At 40.5% G+C, this 20325-nt stretch overlaps 1 protein-coding gene across 1 annotated transcript in view; it reads right to left on the reverse strand.

Moving 5' to 3' along the window:
• Zzef1 (zinc finger ZZ-type and EF-hand domain containing 1) overlaps positions 1-20325 on the reverse strand; it is a 146356-nt gene that overhangs the window by 32244 nt on the left and 93787 nt on the right. Inside the window, exons 31-38 of the mRNA XM_090349331.1 lie at positions 14823-14942; positions 13812-13973; positions 11818-11947; positions 9285-9423; positions 7699-7864; positions 6376-6638; positions 3656-3825; positions 653-797 (exon numbers count right to left, since the gene is read on the reverse strand). Coding sequence (XP_090205457.1) covers positions 653-797; positions 3656-3825; positions 6376-6638; positions 7699-7864; positions 9285-9423; positions 11818-11947; positions 13812-13973; positions 14823-14942 — 1295 coding nt within the window. The remainder of the gene's footprint in view (positions 1-652; positions 798-3655; positions 3826-6375; positions 6639-7698; positions 7865-9284; positions 9424-11817; positions 11948-13811; positions 13974-14822; positions 14943-20325) is intronic.

A 20325-nucleotide genomic window follows, 5' to 3' on the forward strand; every position in this document is an offset into this window, starting at 1 on the left:
CCTTCAGCTTCCAAACTGCTCCTCTGTCCTCCAAAAACCCCACCTTGATGGTCCATTTCTATCCTTTGCCAGGCTGAGAAGCTGGAAGTCCCAGGCAGCTCGGCCTTAGCAGTAGAGCCTACAAAGAAGCAGTATTTAATCTTCTCCTGTTCTGCTCCATTGCCAAGAGGATGTCTCCTCTGTGTTATTCTGAGGCCTTTTCTCATTGTGCACTTTTTGCTCTGAATGTAGGTTTCCACTATACAGTCTAGCACACTCAAGTCCCCACACCAGTCCCTTTATATGGTTTAAATGAATACAATGTGTTCCAGAGAATTACCAGTCACATTTAATTTCCATGTAGTCTCTGGGCAGAATCTGATCCTACCTCAAGAGACAGTCCCTTTGGTAGAAAGGGACCATATACCTGTCTGTTAGTGTTAGTCCCTGTCAACCCAGGGTTGTATATGGTGTTTGGTACACAAAGGGCACTCAGTAAATACATGGAATAAATAAGGTGGGAAAGGAAAGAAAGATTACTTTCAAAGTGTTGTAAACTCCACCTGATCAAAGAGAACATGACTCCAGACAATTCCAAATTGAGTGCAAAACAGACTGGAAATGAGCATGTGAACATTTTAAGAGATCTAGGTAATGGTCAAAGATTCTTTACCTGGTAATCCTGGAGGTGTATGAGCATCTGTAGGTACATCAGAAATTTGGGTTTGGCACGGGGGTTCCTTCACTAACAAGGGACTAGCCTTCTTTCTCTGTCTGGAATCCAAAGATCTGCTTTCCTTCTCTACAGCTTTTTTTCCCTAAATATAAGATAGGAAATGTAAAAAAGGATTTTCACATAAAAGTTTATTTCATTTGTAACACAAGTTTACCAGGTCCTCATAAACTAAAAACATTTCCAGTTTCATTAGAAAAATGACAATCACTTTGTAGGATTAATCTGTACTAAAAATAATAGAATCAGGGGCTGGGAGTTTGGCCTAGTGGTAAAGTGCTTGCACAAAGAGCAGGGTTCAATTTCTTGGTACCACATATACAGAAAAAGCCAGAAGTGGTACTGTGGATCAAGTGGCAGAGCTCTAGCCTTGAGAAAGCCCAAGGATAGTACTCAGGCCCTGAGTTCAAGCCCCAGGACTGGCAAATAATAAAAAAAAAGATAATAGAATCATGTCCCTTCAAACATCCTTCAAATACCTGCCTAAGGCCCCCTTCCAAATAAATTTAACTTTGAGAAGCTGAGTGCGGGAAGTTCTTCCCTAAGGAAACAAAGACAAAAGCATCAATTTTCTTCTAGTATACTATGGTGACCATCTTTAATGTTTATTTTTACTGAAAAAAAAGAAAACTTTTTTTTTTTTTTGCCAGTCCTGAGCTTGAGCTCAGGGTCTGAGCACTGTCCTTGGTTTTTCTCAAGGCTAGAGCTCTACCACCTGAGCCTCAGCACCACTTCTGGCTTTTTTCTATGTATGTGGTACTGAGGAATCAAACCCGGGTCTTCGTGCATGCTAGGCAAGCACTCTACCACTAGGCCAAACTCCTGGCCCCAACATTTTTAAAGTATATCTCTAATATTAAAAGTGTATATTAATATTAATATTAAAATCATAATATTAAGGTATATATCTAATATTATTTTTATTGCTACTATGAGGTTAATAAGTCAGCTCTAAAGCTTGGATGCAGATTTTTTTTTTTGGCCAGTCCTGGAGCATGAACTCAGGGCCTGAGCACTATCCTTGGGCTTCCTCAAGGCTAGAGCTGTACCACTTGAACCACAGCACCACTTCTGGCTTTTTCTATGTATGTGGTGCTGAGGAATCAAACCTGGGTCTTTGTGCATGCTAGGCAAGCACTCTACCACTAGGCCAAACTCCTGGCCAGCAGATCTTTTTTTATTCACATAGAAATGATATTCTAAGCCTTAGAATACAGGGCTGTAGACTGTGTATCTTTCCACTTTAGTTTGCTATAGAAGTTGCCTTTGTTAGCTGGGTGCTGGTAGCTCATGCTGTATCCTAGCTACTCAGGAAGTTAAGATTTGAGGATCATGGTTCAAAGCCAGCCCAGGCACTAAAGTCCAGGAGACTCTTATCTTCAATTAAAGACCAGAAAACTGGAAGTGGTGCTATGGCTCAGGGGGTAAGGTGGTAGCCTTGAGCTGAAGAGCTCGGGGACAATGCCCAGGCCCAGACTTCAACTCCCACAACATAAAAAAAAGTTGCCATAATATGGAATGCTTGATAAATTTAATCACAGAATGCACTTGACCACACAAAACCAGGTACTACTCCTAAATCACACATGTGTACTTATTTTTTTTTTTTTTGCTTGCTAGTCCTGATGCTTGAACTCAGGGCCTGGGTATTCGTCCTTGAGCTTTCTCAAGGTTAAAGCCACAGTACCACTTTTGGCTTTTTCAGTGTATGTGGCATGAAGGAATTGAATCCAAGCTTTGTGCATGCTAGGCAAGCACTCTACTAATAGGCCACAGTTCCTAGCTCCTGCATATATATATATATATATATATATATATAATTTTTTTAAATCATATTCTCATGTTCTTTTTTTAGGCTTTCCCTCTCCCTTCCCCCATTCATTTATCTCAGTCCTGGGGCTTAAACTGGGGTTGAGGCTCTGCTCCTGAGCTTTTTTTCTCATGCTCTACCACTCGAGCCACAGCTCCACTTCCAGCTTTCCTGGTAGTTAAGTGGTGATAAAAATCCCATGGACTTTGCTGCTAAAGCTAGTTTCAAATCATGATCTGGACCCATATACAAACTATGATGTTTAATTTTCATTATTTATTTATTTGGTCTTGAAACTTGAACTTTGGGCCTGGATATTTCAGCTCAAGACTACCACCCTACCCCTTGAACCACAGTGCCACCTTCGGCTTTCTGGTGGTTAAATGGAGATAAGCGACTCATGGACTTTAGTGCCCAAACTGGCTTTGAACTGCAGTCCTCAGATCTCAGCCTCCTGAGTAGCTAGAATTACAGGTGTGAGCCAACGCGCCCAGTCTGATGTTTAATTTTTTAATCATAAGCTTTTGGTATTACTTAGTTGTTGGCTGAATTATAAACATAAATCCACATATAACTTGCTCATCAAGGGCTAAAATTAACTTTTTTTTTTTTTGGCCTTGAGCTCAGGGCCTGAGCACTGTCCTTAGACTTTCACAAGGTTAGAACTCTACCAGTTGAGCCACATGACCACTTCTACCTTTTTTCTATATGTGGTATTGAGGAATCAAACCTGGGTCTTTGTGTATGCTAGGCGAGCACTCTACCACTAGGCCAAACTCTTGGCCCCTAAAACAACTAACTCCTTTAAAGGCATAATCTTATTCAGTTCTTATAAAAACCACCAGTAATTGGTAGTTAACACTGGAAAAGAACTTAATATGGTATGGCCTAACCACTTGATATATATTATCTCAAAGTATGGGAAGTATATAATGCGTTACAAAAACAGGCTTTGTTATTGTTATTCCCATTTTGTAATGAGAAAGTGGAGGCAAAGAGATGACAGAAACACATTTAACTCAATGCTTGAAGCCTGGTGGAGGGTGTGAGTGCTTAATCTCTCTGCTGTGCTGCCTCATGTGAATGACTTCCCAAGCCCATTGATTCCTCCATAGTCAAGAAATGCTATTTACATTGCACTGCACTAATGAGCCTGTCTCTGACAGTGGCTGAATGGGTCCGACAGTTTTCTTCTCTAACTGTTCCTTTGATGTTGGTGTTGACACTGTGATTGGCAGAGACTGGTGTTGTGGAGTAGAGTCACCATCTGGCAGTATACCAAGAAGAGCTAGAGCTTTAAGACCTACAAGGAAAGAAAACAAGAGAATGACTAAGGTTTATATTTCTAGAATGTACCATATATATCACATATATGTATTCAGCATATGTGTAATATATAATTGATATACACTTGCAAACTATGGAATATTACATAGCCGTAACAAATAAAGAAAATCATGTAATGTACAGGGAAATGGATTCAACTGGAGGACATCATATTAAGCAAAATAATGCAAGCTCAAAAAAAAAAAACCAAGTATACATTTTTCACTTGTATGTGGAAGCTAGGCCTAAAAGATAAATATATTCTTGGGCAAGTACATACATACATACATACATATATATATATATATATATATAGTTACATAACTATATATAAAGACAAACATAAAACGTGAAGCTAAATAACAAGACTACTCAGGGAGGGATGGAAAGGGGGAAGGAAAAAGAAAAGCAGAGTGTGAATAATTTTGAAAGAGGATGAATATGGTTGAAATAAATTACAACTACAAAAGTATAACAAGGAAATCTATTCATATTCAGAGAAAGGGGAAGGGCAAAATTATAAAGGGATGAGATAGATTGAAATAATCTCCAATAAACACCACAAATCACTATGCAGAGATGGTGAAGGGCTACAATAACCATATCCAAGAATGTTTAGTAGTAACATCCCTGATCATCTACAACCATTTAGTCAATGTTGCAGATGATAAAAATCGGATAGAAAAGGATACTTGAACACAAAACAGACACAAGAAAACTGGTGACTTATGTCTATAATCCTAGCTACTCAGGAGGCTTTGATCTGAGGGTCATAATTCAAAGCCGGCCCAGCCAAGAGCCTCATCTCCTATTAATCTATGGAGTTATGACTCAGGTAGTAGAGTGCTCTCTAGCCTGGAGCAAAAAAGCTCAAACAAACAAAGTCACACAAGGTTGTTTTGAAACTATAACATTATACTTCTACAGTAACATCATACACTATAATTCTAAATCACACTATCAGACAAATCACAAAACAAATCACTCTGATGTATTGATATACACCTGCTACTTACTAAGGTGTGATTCTTTAATGTTAACAAGAATAACAGTCCATTATCTGAGAAAAATGACTCGAAGTTTAGCATTGAAATTGTTCTTTCCCTAGCACCCTCAGTGAAGTCAAAATTGTGGGGCACGTCACATCAAGGGTAAAAAAGGCCTACCTCGTGGCCCAGTGCTCACTTCCTGGTTTTGGAGATCCAACCTGCCTGTCTCCTGGTTGGGAGGTTTGGCTATGGTTTGTGATGTAAAATAAGGCTACCTCGAACCCATGGATTGGCCCCGCCGCCCTCTCTGACCATACTTACCTCCCCCTGTCCTACCTACTTTTATGTTAATAGACAATCCTGCATCTGTGTCTTCCCTCTGGAGAGGGAGGGCTGGGTGAAGGCGGCCAGCCAGCCCTATCCTTTCTCATCTTAGTCGGGGCGGGGTGTGTTCTCTTTGCCCTTCCTGCTGGTCAGGAGGCAAAGAGTGCTAAAAACCCTGACAAAAATCACCTGGTTTTTGTTAAAATTATTTTTCTTTTCTTTTATTGTTTTATATTATGTTGTTCTACAGAGGTTTCAATTTATTTTTTTCTCTTCTTTTGACACAGGGTCAAAAGAAAATGATTGGTCCTGAACATGTGATTCTCTTGCCTCTCAGCCTCTGGATTTCAAATGTGCAACACCAATGACACCTACATTACTTTATAGATAGTTCTCATCTGGCATACAGAAATAGATTTGGCCTCTAGGTTAAGAATATATATCTGAATCCGGCAGGGTGGCTCATGCTTACAGTAATTCTAGCTACTTAGGAGGCTAAGGATCTGAGGATCGCGGTTCAAAGCTAGCCTTGGTACTAAAGTCCAAAGTCTGTGAGACTCTTATCTCCAATTTAACTACCAGAAACCCAGATGTGGTGGTGTGGCTCAAGGAATAGGGCGGTAGCTTTGAACTGAAGAGCTCAGGGACAACACCCAGGCCCAGAGTTCAAGTTCTACAGTTCTACAACAGAAAAAAAAGAAAAAAGAAGAAAAAAAATATGTATTTGCCTTCCCTAAGCAAAGTTACATATATTTAGCCATTAAATATTCTTTTTTTTTTTTTTTTTGGCCAGTCCTGGGCTTGAGCACTGTCCTTGGACTTTCTCAAGGCTAGAGCTCTACCACTTGAGCCTCAGCACCACTTCTGGCTTTTTGCTATGTATGTGGTACTGAGGAATCGAATCCGGGTCTTCATGCATGCTAGGCAAGCACTCTACCACTAGGCCAAACTCCCGGCCCCTCAACCATTAAATATTCTATCCACAGACTTCAAGAACTTTACCTGTAAATGTTCTGAGAAACTAAACGTCACTTTATGCCAATAATTCTCTCAAGTGAGCTTGAGACAAATTCCAAGCCAGGTGAAACGCTCTTGTGGGCCACAAGACTCTGCTGCCTCTGAGCCTAGCATCATCTTTCACTAATGCCTGGGCTTTGTCTCTATTAGCAGGTGGGGCTGATCCTGGTGTCTGTGCAGGAGGAACAGTCACTTACCTTTGCCCTGATGAGCCTTCATCAGACAGTCCCCGACGAGCTGCATGCACTGGCTCCGAAGGATGGCAGCACTGCTGCGGGCTTGGGGACCCAGTTTCTCCCCATTCATGTCTTCTGTGCTGGCCACGTGGGCACTATAGAGCGCCAAGGCAGCAAAGAGTAGCCAGGAGTAGTTATGGATGTATGGCTGGATGAGCCTTTGCCGGTCACTGATGCGGATGGTCACCATGGGGTGGGCTGTGATGCTATGGGTTGGCAAATGGCTGCAAACACAAGACATTATTAAGCATTTGTGACTCTTAACAGGAGCCTAGGCTTTGCTGCTACTGAACATAAGTATCTCTAAGTTAATTTTAAGGGGAGATATGGGCCTGCTGCCCAGAAAAAAAAGAATAGACACAGGCATACCATCCTGGATTTCACAACCCCATAGAAGTTTGCCTATGGAAATCAGGCTAAGCAAGATATGGTAGTAGTGTTTTGGTAATATGAGAGAATAAAGTACATAGGAAACAAATTAATGTATTAAATGTTTAAAACACTTTAACAAGTGCGTATGGCAGCACAAACCTGTAACCCCAGCCTGGAAGACTAAGGTGAGAAGATGATGTACTTGGAAAGCTTAAGTGGGAGGACCATGAGTTCAAGATTGGACTGGGAGCACAATGAGACTTTCTCTTAAAAAAAATATATATATATAAGGGCCGAGAGTATGGCCTAGTGGTAGAGTGCTTGCCTAGCCTGCAAGCACTCTGTGTACCATATACACAGAAAAGGTCAGAAATGGTGCTGTGGCTCAAGTGGTAGAGCTCTAGCCTTGAGAAAGCTCAAGGGCAGTTACCAAGTCCTAACCGAGTTCAAGCCCCAGGACTGGCCAAAAATAAAAATCAACACTTTGTGGCAGAAAAAAAAAAGACCTAACAAACAAAGAATCGAAGAATATGTAACAAAATCTAATTGCTGAATAGCATGCTGGATACAGGTGGCTCATACCTATAATCCTAGCTACTCAGGAGGTTGAGATCTGTGTACAGTAGTGGTTCAAAGCCAGCCTGGGCACGAAAGACCGTGAGACTCTTATCTCCAATTAACCACTAGAAAACCAGAAGTGGTGCTCTAGCTCAGAGGGTTAGCCTTGAGCTGAAGCGCTCAGGGACAGTCTTTCCTGCACAGGCTGGCTTTAAACTGCCATCCTCAGATCTCAGCCTCCTGAATAGCTAGGATTATAGCTATGAGCCACTGATGCCCAGACAGCAGACTTCTTATTAAATGAAGATATACATCAAGAAGATTTGAGGTATGTACAAGTCATCTGAGACATACCCATAGGAATATTTCTTTGCTGCATAGCATCCATAGCAAAGATCAAAGTCATCACACACATTACAATTCATTCTTCGGCCTATGATCAAACCCTGGCAGTGGTCGCAGGTAAACTCCATGTTGACCATTTCATGATCATCTCCATGGCCCTCGGGCTTCACTCCACCTTGACAAAAAAGAGCAGTGTGAAGTAGATGGAACAGAGTGCTTGAAGAAGGGGAACCTCCCCCACAAAATCCCAGCACCACAGTTGCTCCCCATCTAGTATTCAGGAGGGCAGAATCCACAAACATCTTCTGGAGACCAGTTAGCTCTGCCCTGATAGCTGAGTGCATAAATGATATTGTCATGAAATGATTATCCCTCTGTATAACACCTTAATAATAACAACAATAAAATTATTTAAAAACTATATTCTCAGCACAGGGCTGCTGGACAACAGCACACTGCAATAATCAGATCAAATCAGCTACCAATTCCCAGCATGATTGCTGTTTGGCAGACACAGCCCACATGTAGATTTGTGAGATTTCTCCCATGACCCTCTTTTGACAAGTTGGTGTATCTGCTACCAAGTTCTGAGGAGTAATTAGAGGACAATGTGATCAGAGAGTAAGAGGGAATTAAAGACATAAGACAGGCTGCTCTTGCCTCCCCTTTACTCTTAACTACAGGGTATCTCCAAGCTCTGATATGGATCTTGCTTAATACCTCATATTTCATCACCTCTGTTTCCACTACAATGTACCTTGTCCTGGCTATCATGCCTTTGTGACTACAGAGACTAACTTCTAAAGTCAGATATGCTTTCTTCCTTGAGAGCTTGTTAACATCTCCCCCATTATCTGCAGATTTCACATGACTGAATCCAGCAACCTGGATGGTCCTGCAACCTGAGCTCTGCCTGTCTTAAAATCCATCACTGAGTTGGACAGACATTCAATTGTGTCTACCTAATTTCCTTGTAGGTGCTTACCTCTGTCACTGGACTTGTTCTCTTTAGTGTTAGGTTCACATCACCCGATTGTAACTTTCTTCAAAGACCAGTTCTTATCCTATTTCTTCCATGACAGTAATAGTACAGAAGTGTTGCTTACACTACCAAGTTTTTCTAGAAAAAGTCTATGCTATTCACTTATAACTCAGCACATCACTCTTGTACTACACTATATGTGCTCCAGGGCAGGAGCTGTATCTTTTACTATGAGGCCATACAGACATGAAGTCCCAGTGTTCACCACTGTGCTTTGCTTCAGTAATAATAGAAATCAAGTGTCCTAAAGAATTTTTCAAGTTTATCTCACTGCATACATTTTGCAATTGGTAAGTACTACATGACTCAAAAGCAAAAACTACTTGAACTAGACATTTATTGATCCTCAGTGTTTATCCAGTGCACCATGGAAGATGGAGGGATGTCAGATAAGGGCAGTGGAGCTTACTGTTGCGTTGGGGAGATAGGCTTATATTTGTTAATGAATCAGAGAAAACCACTATGCAGTATTTAGTACAATGAGAATCTTTAAATGATCACATAAAATAAAGAAAATTATTACTTTTGGCATACTCAAGGCTATGAAACTTACCTAGGAAGCAAGTTTTGCAGAGGTCCATGTCACTGCACTGCAGACAACGGTAGCGGTGCCAGGGGGCAATCTCATCACACCCATCACAAGAGATGTCCACGTTTAGCAGGTCACAGTAGCGAGCAATAAACATATGCATCTGTAAGGGGAAATGAACACGATTAAACAATAGTTTCTTATGTAGTCACTACATAATTGATTTATTCATTTAAGAGGTACTAAAGTTTTCTAGGCACACTGAATGCTGTGGCTTACACTTGCAATCCCAGATACTGGGATGATAAGAATTGAAGGATCATACTTCAAAGCCAGACAAAAAGCTAACAAGACCTTATCTCAACGAAACAGAAGGTTTGGTAGCGTCAAGTGTCATCCCAGGTACCCAGGAATCATAGATAGGCAGATTATAGCCCGGGCAATCTGGTGCCTCCTGCCTTGTCTCCCCCTCGGCTGCAAAAAAATAAGACTGCTCAAAAAAACAACTAAAACAGAAAAGGCTGAGGATATGATTCAAGTAGCAGAAAAAAACAAAGAAACATCCAGGCATACTCTACTAGGTGCTAGTAGCTAGTATTTGTAGCTAAACAAACCAAGTATATATCTGGGAATTCCTTCAAGAAAGCAAAGTATGACCATACAGTGTTATAAGTGCTTTGGTAGGCAAATTTAGGGAGCTTAGAGGCACAAGATGCTGTCTGTCCATAGTACTGGTCAAGAAAGGTTTTTCCATCAGCTAAGACCAAGGGAAAAACAGGTATTAGTTGGATGAGGGTCAATGTGACAGGCATATCAGATAGAAGGAAAAGCACAGCAAGGAAGCAAACAAGGGTTTATGGTGATAATGCAGTAATGTACAATTCTATAAAGATTGAGAACAATCAGATGTGGTTATAAAGGCTAAGCCACTGGGGCCTCAAATACTAGTCTAAGGAATTACTGATCTTTTAAACAGAACAGTAATAGAAGTAGATTTAGTGTTTGGAAGGTTCCTCTGCTAGCTGAGAAGGAAGAAACTGAAGGGAACATGACAGTGTTGGCTCTACGGGTGGGACTGAGTACAAGTAGAACAAGGAAGACTTAAGAGGTACTAAGGAGATTTGGTAGGGAACCTTGGTGACTGACTCAGTAAGGGCATAAAGGACAGGTCTGGGAATTTAGTTGGACAATGGCAGTGTGTGCAGATGCAAGAACACTGCTTCCTGATAATTAAAAACATGCCAGCCAGGTGTGGTAGCTCATGCCAGTAACCCTAGCTACTCAGGAGGCTGAGATCTGAAGATCAAGGTTAAAAGCCAGCCCGGGCACAAAAGGACCTGGGACTCTTATCTCCAATGAAGGGCTCAAGGGTAGGGTGGTAACCTTGAGCTGAAGAGTTCAGGGACAGCACCCAGGCACAGAGTTCAAGCCCCATGACTGACCGACCAAAAAAAACCCAACAAGCCAAGTAAGGTACTATATGCTGGTTTGAGACCAGACTAGGCTTCATAACGAGCCTCTGTCTCAAGCTCCTACCCCACCCCAAAATCCTTCCTCATAGAAAAACAAAAACAAAGTCAGGCATGGTAGCTCACACCTGTAATCCTAGCTACTTAGGAGGCTGAGATCTGAGGATCACGGTTCAAAGCCAGCCTGGGCACTAAAGTCCATGAGACTCTTATCTGCAATTAACCTCTAGAAAACAAAGTGGAGCTGAGGCTCAAGGGGTAGGGTTGAGGTTCAAGGGGGTAGGGTTGAGGTTCAAGGGGTAGGGCAGTAGCCTTGAGCTGAAGAGCCCAGAGACAGCTCCCAGGCCCAGAGTTCAAGCCCCAGGACCAAAAAAAAAAAAAAAAAAAAAAAAAAAGGAAAACCAAAAACAAGGGTCAGGAATTTAGGTAGAGTGTTCGCCTAGCATGGATGAAGACCTGGGTTCAATTCCTTGGTACCACATACAAAGAAAAAGCTAGAAGTGGCACTGTGGCTCAAGTGGCAGAGTGCTAGCCTTGGACAATAAGTGTCCAAGGACAGTGCCCAGGCCCTGAGTTCAAGCCCAGCACTGGCAAAAAACAAAAGCAAACAAAAAAACCCCCCAAACTCACAAAAACCAAAACCAAACAAACACAAAAACCTCATGTAAGATGGACAGGCAGCTGTCTGAGCCCAGTGCTTCTGCTCATCTGAATCACGTAACTTTGATTCCACATGCTTACTGTAACCTTCCAACTGGAATGTGGATTCCATAGTGCTCAACTACAGGATAGAATGTGCTGTCCAAAGGATACTAAGAGTCCAAGCCATTCACCAATTTCAGATGCTCGGGTCTCTTACACATTACTATTTGTGTGTAACCCAAAAGGGGACTGTTACTGACATCAGTCTGTGAGCCACTCTTATGTAAGTCTAGCTTTATGGGAGGGAGCCACTCTGATGGATCATAATCAAGATGCAGAGCTCCTCAGGTTAATCTCAGGAGCTCTCTCAGGAGATAGAATGCTGGCATAGTCTCCTTTCCAAACTCTTGCAAGCCACCCAGATTACTCTAGTTGAGAGGTCTTACTTTCCTCTGCTTCTCTGGATCTTCCTGGGCTATTTTTTCATACCAGGCCTCAAACATGCCATCTTGACACTCATCCATCCATTCTGAATTTTGCTTGGCATCAGCAAGTTCATCTTCTTCACTCCACTGGCTGCAAAGACAACAAGAGAAAAGCATGCCTTTCCTAATACCCAAGAAAAGTGCTAGTTAGCAGACCTTGTGCTTCAGAAGACTGAGCACTTTTATTTATTTTTTATTTTTCTAAATAAGAAAATTTAGTATATTTCAAAACTTTTAATAACTTAAGAAAATATTTAAAGGCTAAATAACAGCTAATTATTTTCCATTATAAATCATCAAATTAATTTTATTAGCATATATTAGATGTACAAAAAGGTTTCACTGCAACATTTCCCACATGCATATAATGTGTCCTGATTTACCTTATCTCCTCCATCTCTCTTCCTCATCCCACTGCCCACCTCTCAAAAACATTCCAACAGACTGTCATTCTGTTTTTATGCATTGCCTTGCCAGCCCTCCCCACTCCTATTTGCCTACCTTCTCAATAGAGGCTGTAGATTGAACTTCTAAAGGAAAAAGGCCAATTGTTTTTCTAAGTGCAGGATTTAGTTATATGTTTGATGGCTGAACACCAATAAAAGAGGAAGAAATCTTTTCTAGAGCAGATAAACCTACCATGTGCTATGTAGTAGGGTCAAATGCAATGATTTACAAAAAAAAGAAAAAGAAAAAGTTTTGGTGGGGATACTCAGAAAAATCATAATGGAATCAGGCGGAGTCAGAAGATCCTAAAACTTTATATTTACCACTACCAGCTATAAGACTTGATATATTATAGTCAGCCCTCTGTATCTGTACATTCCATATCCATGGATTCTGTATTCCTGGATTCATTAGATTAAAATCATTCAAAACAACTGCATCTATATTGAACACATAAAGATTTTCTTGTCATCATTCTCTAAATAATACAGTGTAACAGTCACCTAGAGATGATTTAAAGTGTATAATAGAAGGATATGTGTAGATTACATTCAAATATTAATATATAAGGGGCTTGAGCATCTTCAGGTTTTGATATTTGGGAAAGTAGAACCAATCAACTGAGGCATAACTGTACTTAGACCTGGCCCTGTTCCCTCATTTCAAATAAAAGGTTCAGATAGACAATCTCATAGGTTCCTTTTAGATGTAAAATCACAAATTTCCATAATTATTCTTAGGTTTGTTTTTGTAGCCAAAATCTTAAACACAAAGATTTACTTAATGGCAAATAAAAAATATTTTCCAACAAATACATGCATATTCATTCATGTATTCCAACAAAATGAGTTTGGCTTACTCTTCTTAGCTCTGGGCTAGTGCTGTGAGGAATGGTGTGAACTTTCTGTCCCTCTAGAGGACTATAACATGCAGGTACAGACAAGAATTGAAATGATGGGCAGACTGACCAGCATGTTGATGGCTGCCTAATGTTGCATTCTTTCTCTGACATCAGTGCCAGTAGTTAGTGAGGAGGTAGTTTTAATTTCAAACCCATTCCCATTGCAAAATGGAGTAAGAAAACATTTTTTTCTTATAATCCAAGTTCTTATAATATGTAGGAGATTATAGTGGCTAATACCACATCTAGGTATAACAAAAATATAGAAATGGGTTCTCCAATTTAACAAGGTATAGTAGGATCTCCAAAAATACAGAGCCTTATCCTCCAAGTTCAACATTTTAAACACTCAGAAATATAACTCATGCATTCCTTATGACAAGCCTTTGGTGAAAGTACTATTATTACCTCAGCTCTAAAGAAGAGGCATCTAAGGTACAATTGGATAACATGCTAACAGTCACCCAGTTTCTGAGTGGCAAAGCCAAGATGTATCATACAGACCCTAGTCCAGCTCCAGAGCCATTGCTCTCACCACCATTCTGTCGATGATTCCTGTATTTCACCCCCTACTCCAGGAAATTCAGAGTGTAGGGATGTGTCTTACCTGATCATACTGTCATGGACGCTGATATTTTCTTGTGACATTTTCATTAGGAGATCTGGTAACTGAATATCAACAAAGAAGGCGAGGTCACTAGGTTCCCAGCCCATATCCAAAAGATGAAGTAGGGCTGTCTGAATGCAGGATAAGGCAGGCAGCAGAGATCTAAAGTGGCCACACAAATGACAGTTACCAAAGCTTCCCATTACCACAAGACAACAGGGTCACTGCAAGTTGGCCAACAGTTTGTAATAGGAAAGCAAAAAAAAAAAAAAAAAGCTCATTGCATGCACACATCCTACAAAGCTTAAGCAAAAGAACTATGTTTAAGCTTCCTACTTCGCCAGGACCACCACTGGGCATCTTACAGTAAAGGACTAAACAGTAGAAATTATATACCAATAATTGGTAAGATCAGAGCCAGCCCCAAGCTAGCCAAGGTTATAAAAGTTAGATTTACATATAAGATATTTAAAAGTACATCTAAACCATTTATTAAGGAGATAAAAAAATGTGTACTCAAGTTTTAAAACTACACATAACACATTAAAAACAACACAAAATATACACAATAAATTCTTACATAAACTTAGATCTACTATCCCTGATGAACACAGAGACAGAAAAAAATTAAGAGTAGGCCGGGAGTTTGGCCTAGTGGTTAAAGTGCTTGCCTAGCATGCATGAAGACCCGGGTTCGATTCCTCGGTACCACATACATAGAAAAAAGCCGGAAGTGGTGCTGAGGCTCAAGTGGTAGAGCTCTAGCCTTGAGAAAGTCCAAGGACAGTGCTCAGGCCCTGAGCTCAAGCCCAGGACTGGCAAAAAAAAAAAAAAAAAAAAAAAAAAGAGTAAACATATTAGTAAATTAAACATTAGTGATTAGCTTAGAGATGGTAAGATTAGAGAATAATTTTATTTGTGCTTTTCAGTATTTTTAGCATAGAATGTGAATTGCATTTATAATCATTAAAACCTTTTTGTCTCTATAATCTTAAAAAAGTAGTCCAGTACCTGTCATTTATGCTACTAAATCCTTTAATTGCTTTGACCAAAAAGAGAACAAGTTGATAGTAAGCGTCACGAATCTCTTTGTGTAGGTCAGCACCACAGCCTTCCAAGTGTCCAAAGTAACTAGAAACAGAAAAAAATCACCTTACTTGCCAGAATAACTTTAACTTAATCCTATTTCTTACATGAAAGACTGAAGAAACAGCAAGCTAAACAAAGTGTAAAAACAAATATAAAGACTTTAGATAGTGGTGAACAAAACAACTGGTAGGTGCAATGGGTGAGCCAAAAAAGCTGTCCAAGAAAAGTAGGGACAACTATTCATCTTTTTTTTTTTTTTTAATTTTGCTGTTATTTCTTTTTTCTTTTTGGGGATTGAACCCAGGAGGTTGCACTTATTAGGCAAGTGCTTTGCCACTGAGCTACATCCCAGCCCAACACTTCATCTTTTAGTTAGATAGCCCCACCACACAGAAATGACTTGAGGGCCAGATATACTAGTCAACTTTATTTTTCACAAATTGCTTCACATTCTGTCTCCTTTCACTGTTGACTTTAATAATAAACTCACTGCATTTGTGACCTTGATCGTTTGTCACCTTGGTGACTTCAATATTCATGGGAGTTATGCCTGTTTCTTTTTTTCCCCCCTCAATTCTTTGTTACTTTCACTGCTGAGGATATTCTTATGTACCCTTTAGTCATTTCAGATGGATGATCATTTCCTTTGCTTGTCTTCAAGCAATAGCTACTTCAGAGTATGCCACTCTACCTACAGACCCTCATCTACTCTTCTACCAAAGATTCCCACACAATGTTTTTATTCAATCTAACAAGGCCCAGCCTATTTTGCCACATCATAGTTGCCATCTACTACTTCCACCATGGTTGCTTTCTCTCCACTCCTATCTCAACGTAGAGTCTACATTCATACCTGAGCAAACAACCAACTCCATAGCCTCTTTCTGTCTCTATCTTGCCCAAGGAATCTTATACCTGTATCAAAATAGCTGGAGGAAACACCACATAACTAAGCTGACTCTATTTTTACTGATGACTATTATCATATTTGAACTTGAAAGAAAAAATACTTAAATGAAGTTGGGGGTAGGATTTATGCCTGTCCCTGCTATTCAGGAAACATCAGTCAACATCACGATCACGATTTGAGGGCTGGGAGTGTAGCCTAGTGGTAGAGTGCTCGCCTAGCAGGCACAAAACCTTGGGTTTGATTCCACAGTACTATATATGCAGAAAAAGTTGGAAGTGGTATTGTGGCTCAAGTGGCAGAGAGCTACCCTTGAATAAAAAGTGAACAAAGACAGTGCTCAGGCCCTTAGGCTCAAGCCCCAAGACTAGCAAAAAAAAAAAAAAAAAAAAAAAGATTTGAGGTCAACCAGGGCAAAAAAACTGTGAGACCACATTTTTCACCAATAAAGTTTAGCATGGGGAAGAGTGCCTGTCTTTCAACTATACAGGAGGTATAAATAAGACTTTAGTTGGCCTAGCCTTGAGAAAGTCCAAAGACAGTGCTCAGGCCCTGAGCTCAAGCCCAGGACTGGCAAAAAAAAAAAAAAAAAAAGACTTTAGTCAAGGCCAGCCAGGGAGAAAACATGAAAGTCTATTTAAAAAATAACTAAAATGGGGCCGGGAGTTTGGCCTAGTGGTAGGGTGCTTGCCTAGCATGCACAAAGACCCGGGTTCAATTCCTAGCTACCACATACATAGAAAAAAGCTGGAAATGGTGCTGAGGCTCAAGTGGTAGAAGAGCTCTAGCCATGAGAAAGTCCAAGGACAGTGCTCAGGCCCTGTGCTCAAACTGAGGACTGGCAAAAAAAAAAAAAAAAAACTAAAGTAAAAAGGTATTGGCTTAAAAGGTACAGTGTTTGTTCAGAAAGCATGAGGCCTCTGAGTTCAACCACTAAAATTATATAGAAAGGTTTTCTTTTTTGTATAACTCAATCTACTTGCATCTGCACTAAATTGTATGAAAAGTTCTATTTCTTCCGTACACTCTCCCTACTTCTAAAATACCAGCCTCTCTACAGGTACAAGTTGTTTCTGCAAACTAACCTGCAGTTCCTAAATCCAGTTTGCAGTCATTACTAGTTTCCACCAGCATTCAAATGTACTCTTTAAAAACCTCAGGTGGGCCGGGAGTTTGGCTTAGTGATAACAGTGCTTGCCTAGCATGCTCAAGAATTCAGGTTCAATTCCTTGGTACCACATACATAGAAAAAGCTAGAAGTGGTGCTGTGGCTCAAGTAGTAGAACTGTAGCCTTGAGAAAGCCCAAGGACAGTGCTCAGGCCCTCAGTTCAAGCCCCAGTATTGGCAAAAACAAACAAACAAACAAATAAATAAATAAATGCCCTCAGATTCAGTGCTGGTCATGGTAGAGCATGTATTTTGTGAGTAAGGCTTTGGGTTTGCAGTAATGAAAAGACAAACAAACAAACCACTCCTGCCCCATATGCCCTTCCAATGCTGCATTTTTCTACTTCCCTTTACGGCCAAATTTTTGGGATTAGTTGCAGTCTCTTTTTTATCATCCCCCTTCTTCCTCTTCTTCTCCTTTTTCTCCTCCTCCTCCTTCTTTTTTTTTTTTTTTTGTGCCATTCCTGGGGCTTGAACTCAGGGCCTGGGCACTGTCCTTGAGCTCCTTTTGGCTCAAGGCTGGCATTCTACCACCTGAGCCACAGCATTACTTCCATCACTTCCATTTTTTTCTGTGTCTGTGGTACTGAAGAATTGAACCCAGAGCTTCTTGCATGATAGGCAAGCAGTCTACCAAGCCATATGCCCAGACCCCCATTTTTTTTTTTTTTGGTCGGGTCATGGGACTCGAACTCTGGGCCTGGGTGCTCTCCCTGAGCTCTTCAGGCCAAAGCTAGCACTCTATCACTTGAGCCACAGTACCACTTCTGGTTTTCTCGTGGTTAACTGGAGGTAAGAGTCTCAAAGACTTTTGTGACTAGGCTTACTTTGAACTGTGATCCTCAGATCTCAGCCTCCTGAGTAGCTAGGGTTACAGGCACAAGCTACCAGCATCTAGCACCCCATTCTTTTTAAAAACCCAGTCCAAGGGTGCTTTGGCCTCACAGCTCTACCAAGACATGCCAAATCCATTATTTTTATCTCCCCCAACTCTCTCATCAACTTTCAACTCAACTGGCCATTTTTGTCTTTGGACTTCTGTCTTTGTCTTCTCTTAGATTCTATGATATTGCCTCTCACTGAAGTCTTCAATCTATTTCCAGAACTCATCCCTCTTGATCACTTCAGCTGACTTCTCCATCTGTTTGATTTCTAAATGAGGCCACCATGGAAAGATTAGTCTGGGCCCCTGCTTGTCTAATTGCACTCTAGGCTTGTCTGTTTTCATGGCTTTTTGTGTGTGTCCAAATCCTGGGTCTTAAATCTATCCTGCATGCTGTCCCAAAGCGAGTTTGCTCAAGGCTAACACTCTACCTCTTAAGTCACAGCTCTACTACCATGTTTTTGGTGGGTAATTTGAGGTGTTTCAGATACTTTTTTGACTGGGCTGGTTTTAAACTGGTGCCTAGCTCATGACTTAAAATACAGGTTAAACAAATAGATCATATGTTCACAGCAAATCATGAATCCTCACTTTTCCCCAAAATTTTAGACTCTGATCTATTTTATTAATATTTTTACTTGAGGTCCAAGGAGCAGTTCAAACAATATGGCCAAAAATAAACCATTAACAGGGCATCAGTGGCTAAGACCTATAATTCTAGCTATTTAAGAGAGGCTGAGATCTGAGGATCATGGTTTGAAGGCAACCTGGGCAGAAAAGTGCCTGTGAGACTCTTATCTCCAATTAGCCACCAGAAAACCGGAAGTAGTGCTGTGGCTCAAGGTTGTAGAGCATTAGCCTTGAATAATAGAGCTCAGTGACAGTGCCCAGGCCTTGAGTTCAAGCCCCATAACTGATATATATACATACACACATGACAATGTTTACCCCAATTGGTTTCTTCAATACCCTTTCTTTTCCTCAATAAAATATATCACTATCTAGTTGCTCCAGCCCCAATCCTGGGAATTTCTTTTCTTTTCCCATGATTCCTATCTTTCATTCAGTCTCTATCAATATGTTTAATAACTTTTAAATGATCTTTTAAGATAACTTAAGATAGCTGTACACAGGAGTTTCAGTTCAACATGTCAATTTATGTAAACAATACATCTTGACAGGGTTAACCCCTTTTGGTCAACAAGTCTTGACTCTTTTACCACCAAAATATATCCAGAATGCTAGCTGCTTTCTCTCCATCTTTAGGACTACTATCTGGTCCAAATAATTACCATCTGTTGCCTGCACTACAATAGTCCACTATCTGCTTTTTTCTACTTCGATCCCTTCCACGTAGTAGCCAGGGTTATATCTTGCAAATAGAAATGTGTTACTTCTGGGCTTCAAAATCTCTAGCAGTTTCCCATTAGCTACTAAATATAAGCAAAATTCAACACCTGCCTAACTTTCTAATCTCATCTTTTACCATATCCTCTTCAACTTAGTTATATATGCTTTCTTTCAGTTCTTTGGGCTAATACTCTATTCTAGAGCTCAGTGTCATTCCTTCTACCTTTGGCCCGGCCCACTGTCATCTCACCTATTCATTCATCTGCTAGTTTATGTATTGTCTTCTTAGCTAGCTTTCCTGATCACCCCAAACTGCATTAAATCAACAACGACATGACAGTACTACTATCCAATTTTTCTTCTTTTGTTTTATTTGATCTGGTATTTCTTCATTTATTTCATTTTACTTTATTATTTTTTTTTCAGTCCTGGGGCTTGAACTCAGGGCCTGAGCACTGTCCTCGGGCTTTCTCAAGGATAGAGCTCTACCACTTGAGCCTCAGCACCATTTCCAGCTTTTTCTATGTATGCGGTACTGAGGAATCAAACCTAGGTCTTTGTGCATGCTAGGCCAACACTCTACCACTAGGCCAAACTCCCGGCCCCATTTTACTTTATTTTTTTGTGTCAGTACTGGGTCTTGAACTCAGAGTTACACATTCTCATACGGCTTTTATGTTCAAGGCTGGTACTCTGAGTCATAGCTCTACAGTTTTTTTTATTGTCAACTGGAGATGAGTCTCACAGACTTTTCTGCACAGCCTGGCTTTGAACACCAATCCTCAAATCTTACCTCCTAAGTATCTAGGATTAAAAGCATAAGCCACTGATGCCCTGTTAAATTTTAAAATATTAAGTTTTTTTTTTAAATGCTCTCTTGACCAGGCAACAGTGGCTCATACCTGTAATCCTAGCTAATCATAAGCATTTAAGATTTGGGGATTGTGGTTTGAAGCTAGCCCAGGCAGGAAAGGCTGTGAATCTACAATTAATTACAAAAAAACAAAACACATACAAACAAACTGCTGGAAATGGAGTTCAAGTGGTAGAACACTAGCCTTGAGCAAAAACCTCAGGTGCAGTGCCTAGATCCTGAGCTCAAGCCCCACACCCAGCA

Source organism: Megascapheus bottae, chromosome 17, assembly GCF_031878675.1.
Source record: "Megascapheus bottae isolate mThoBot1 chromosome 17, mThoBot2.hap1, whole genome shotgun sequence".
Classification (NCBI taxonomy): Eukaryota; Metazoa; Chordata; class Mammalia; order Rodentia; family Geomyidae; genus Megascapheus; species Megascapheus bottae.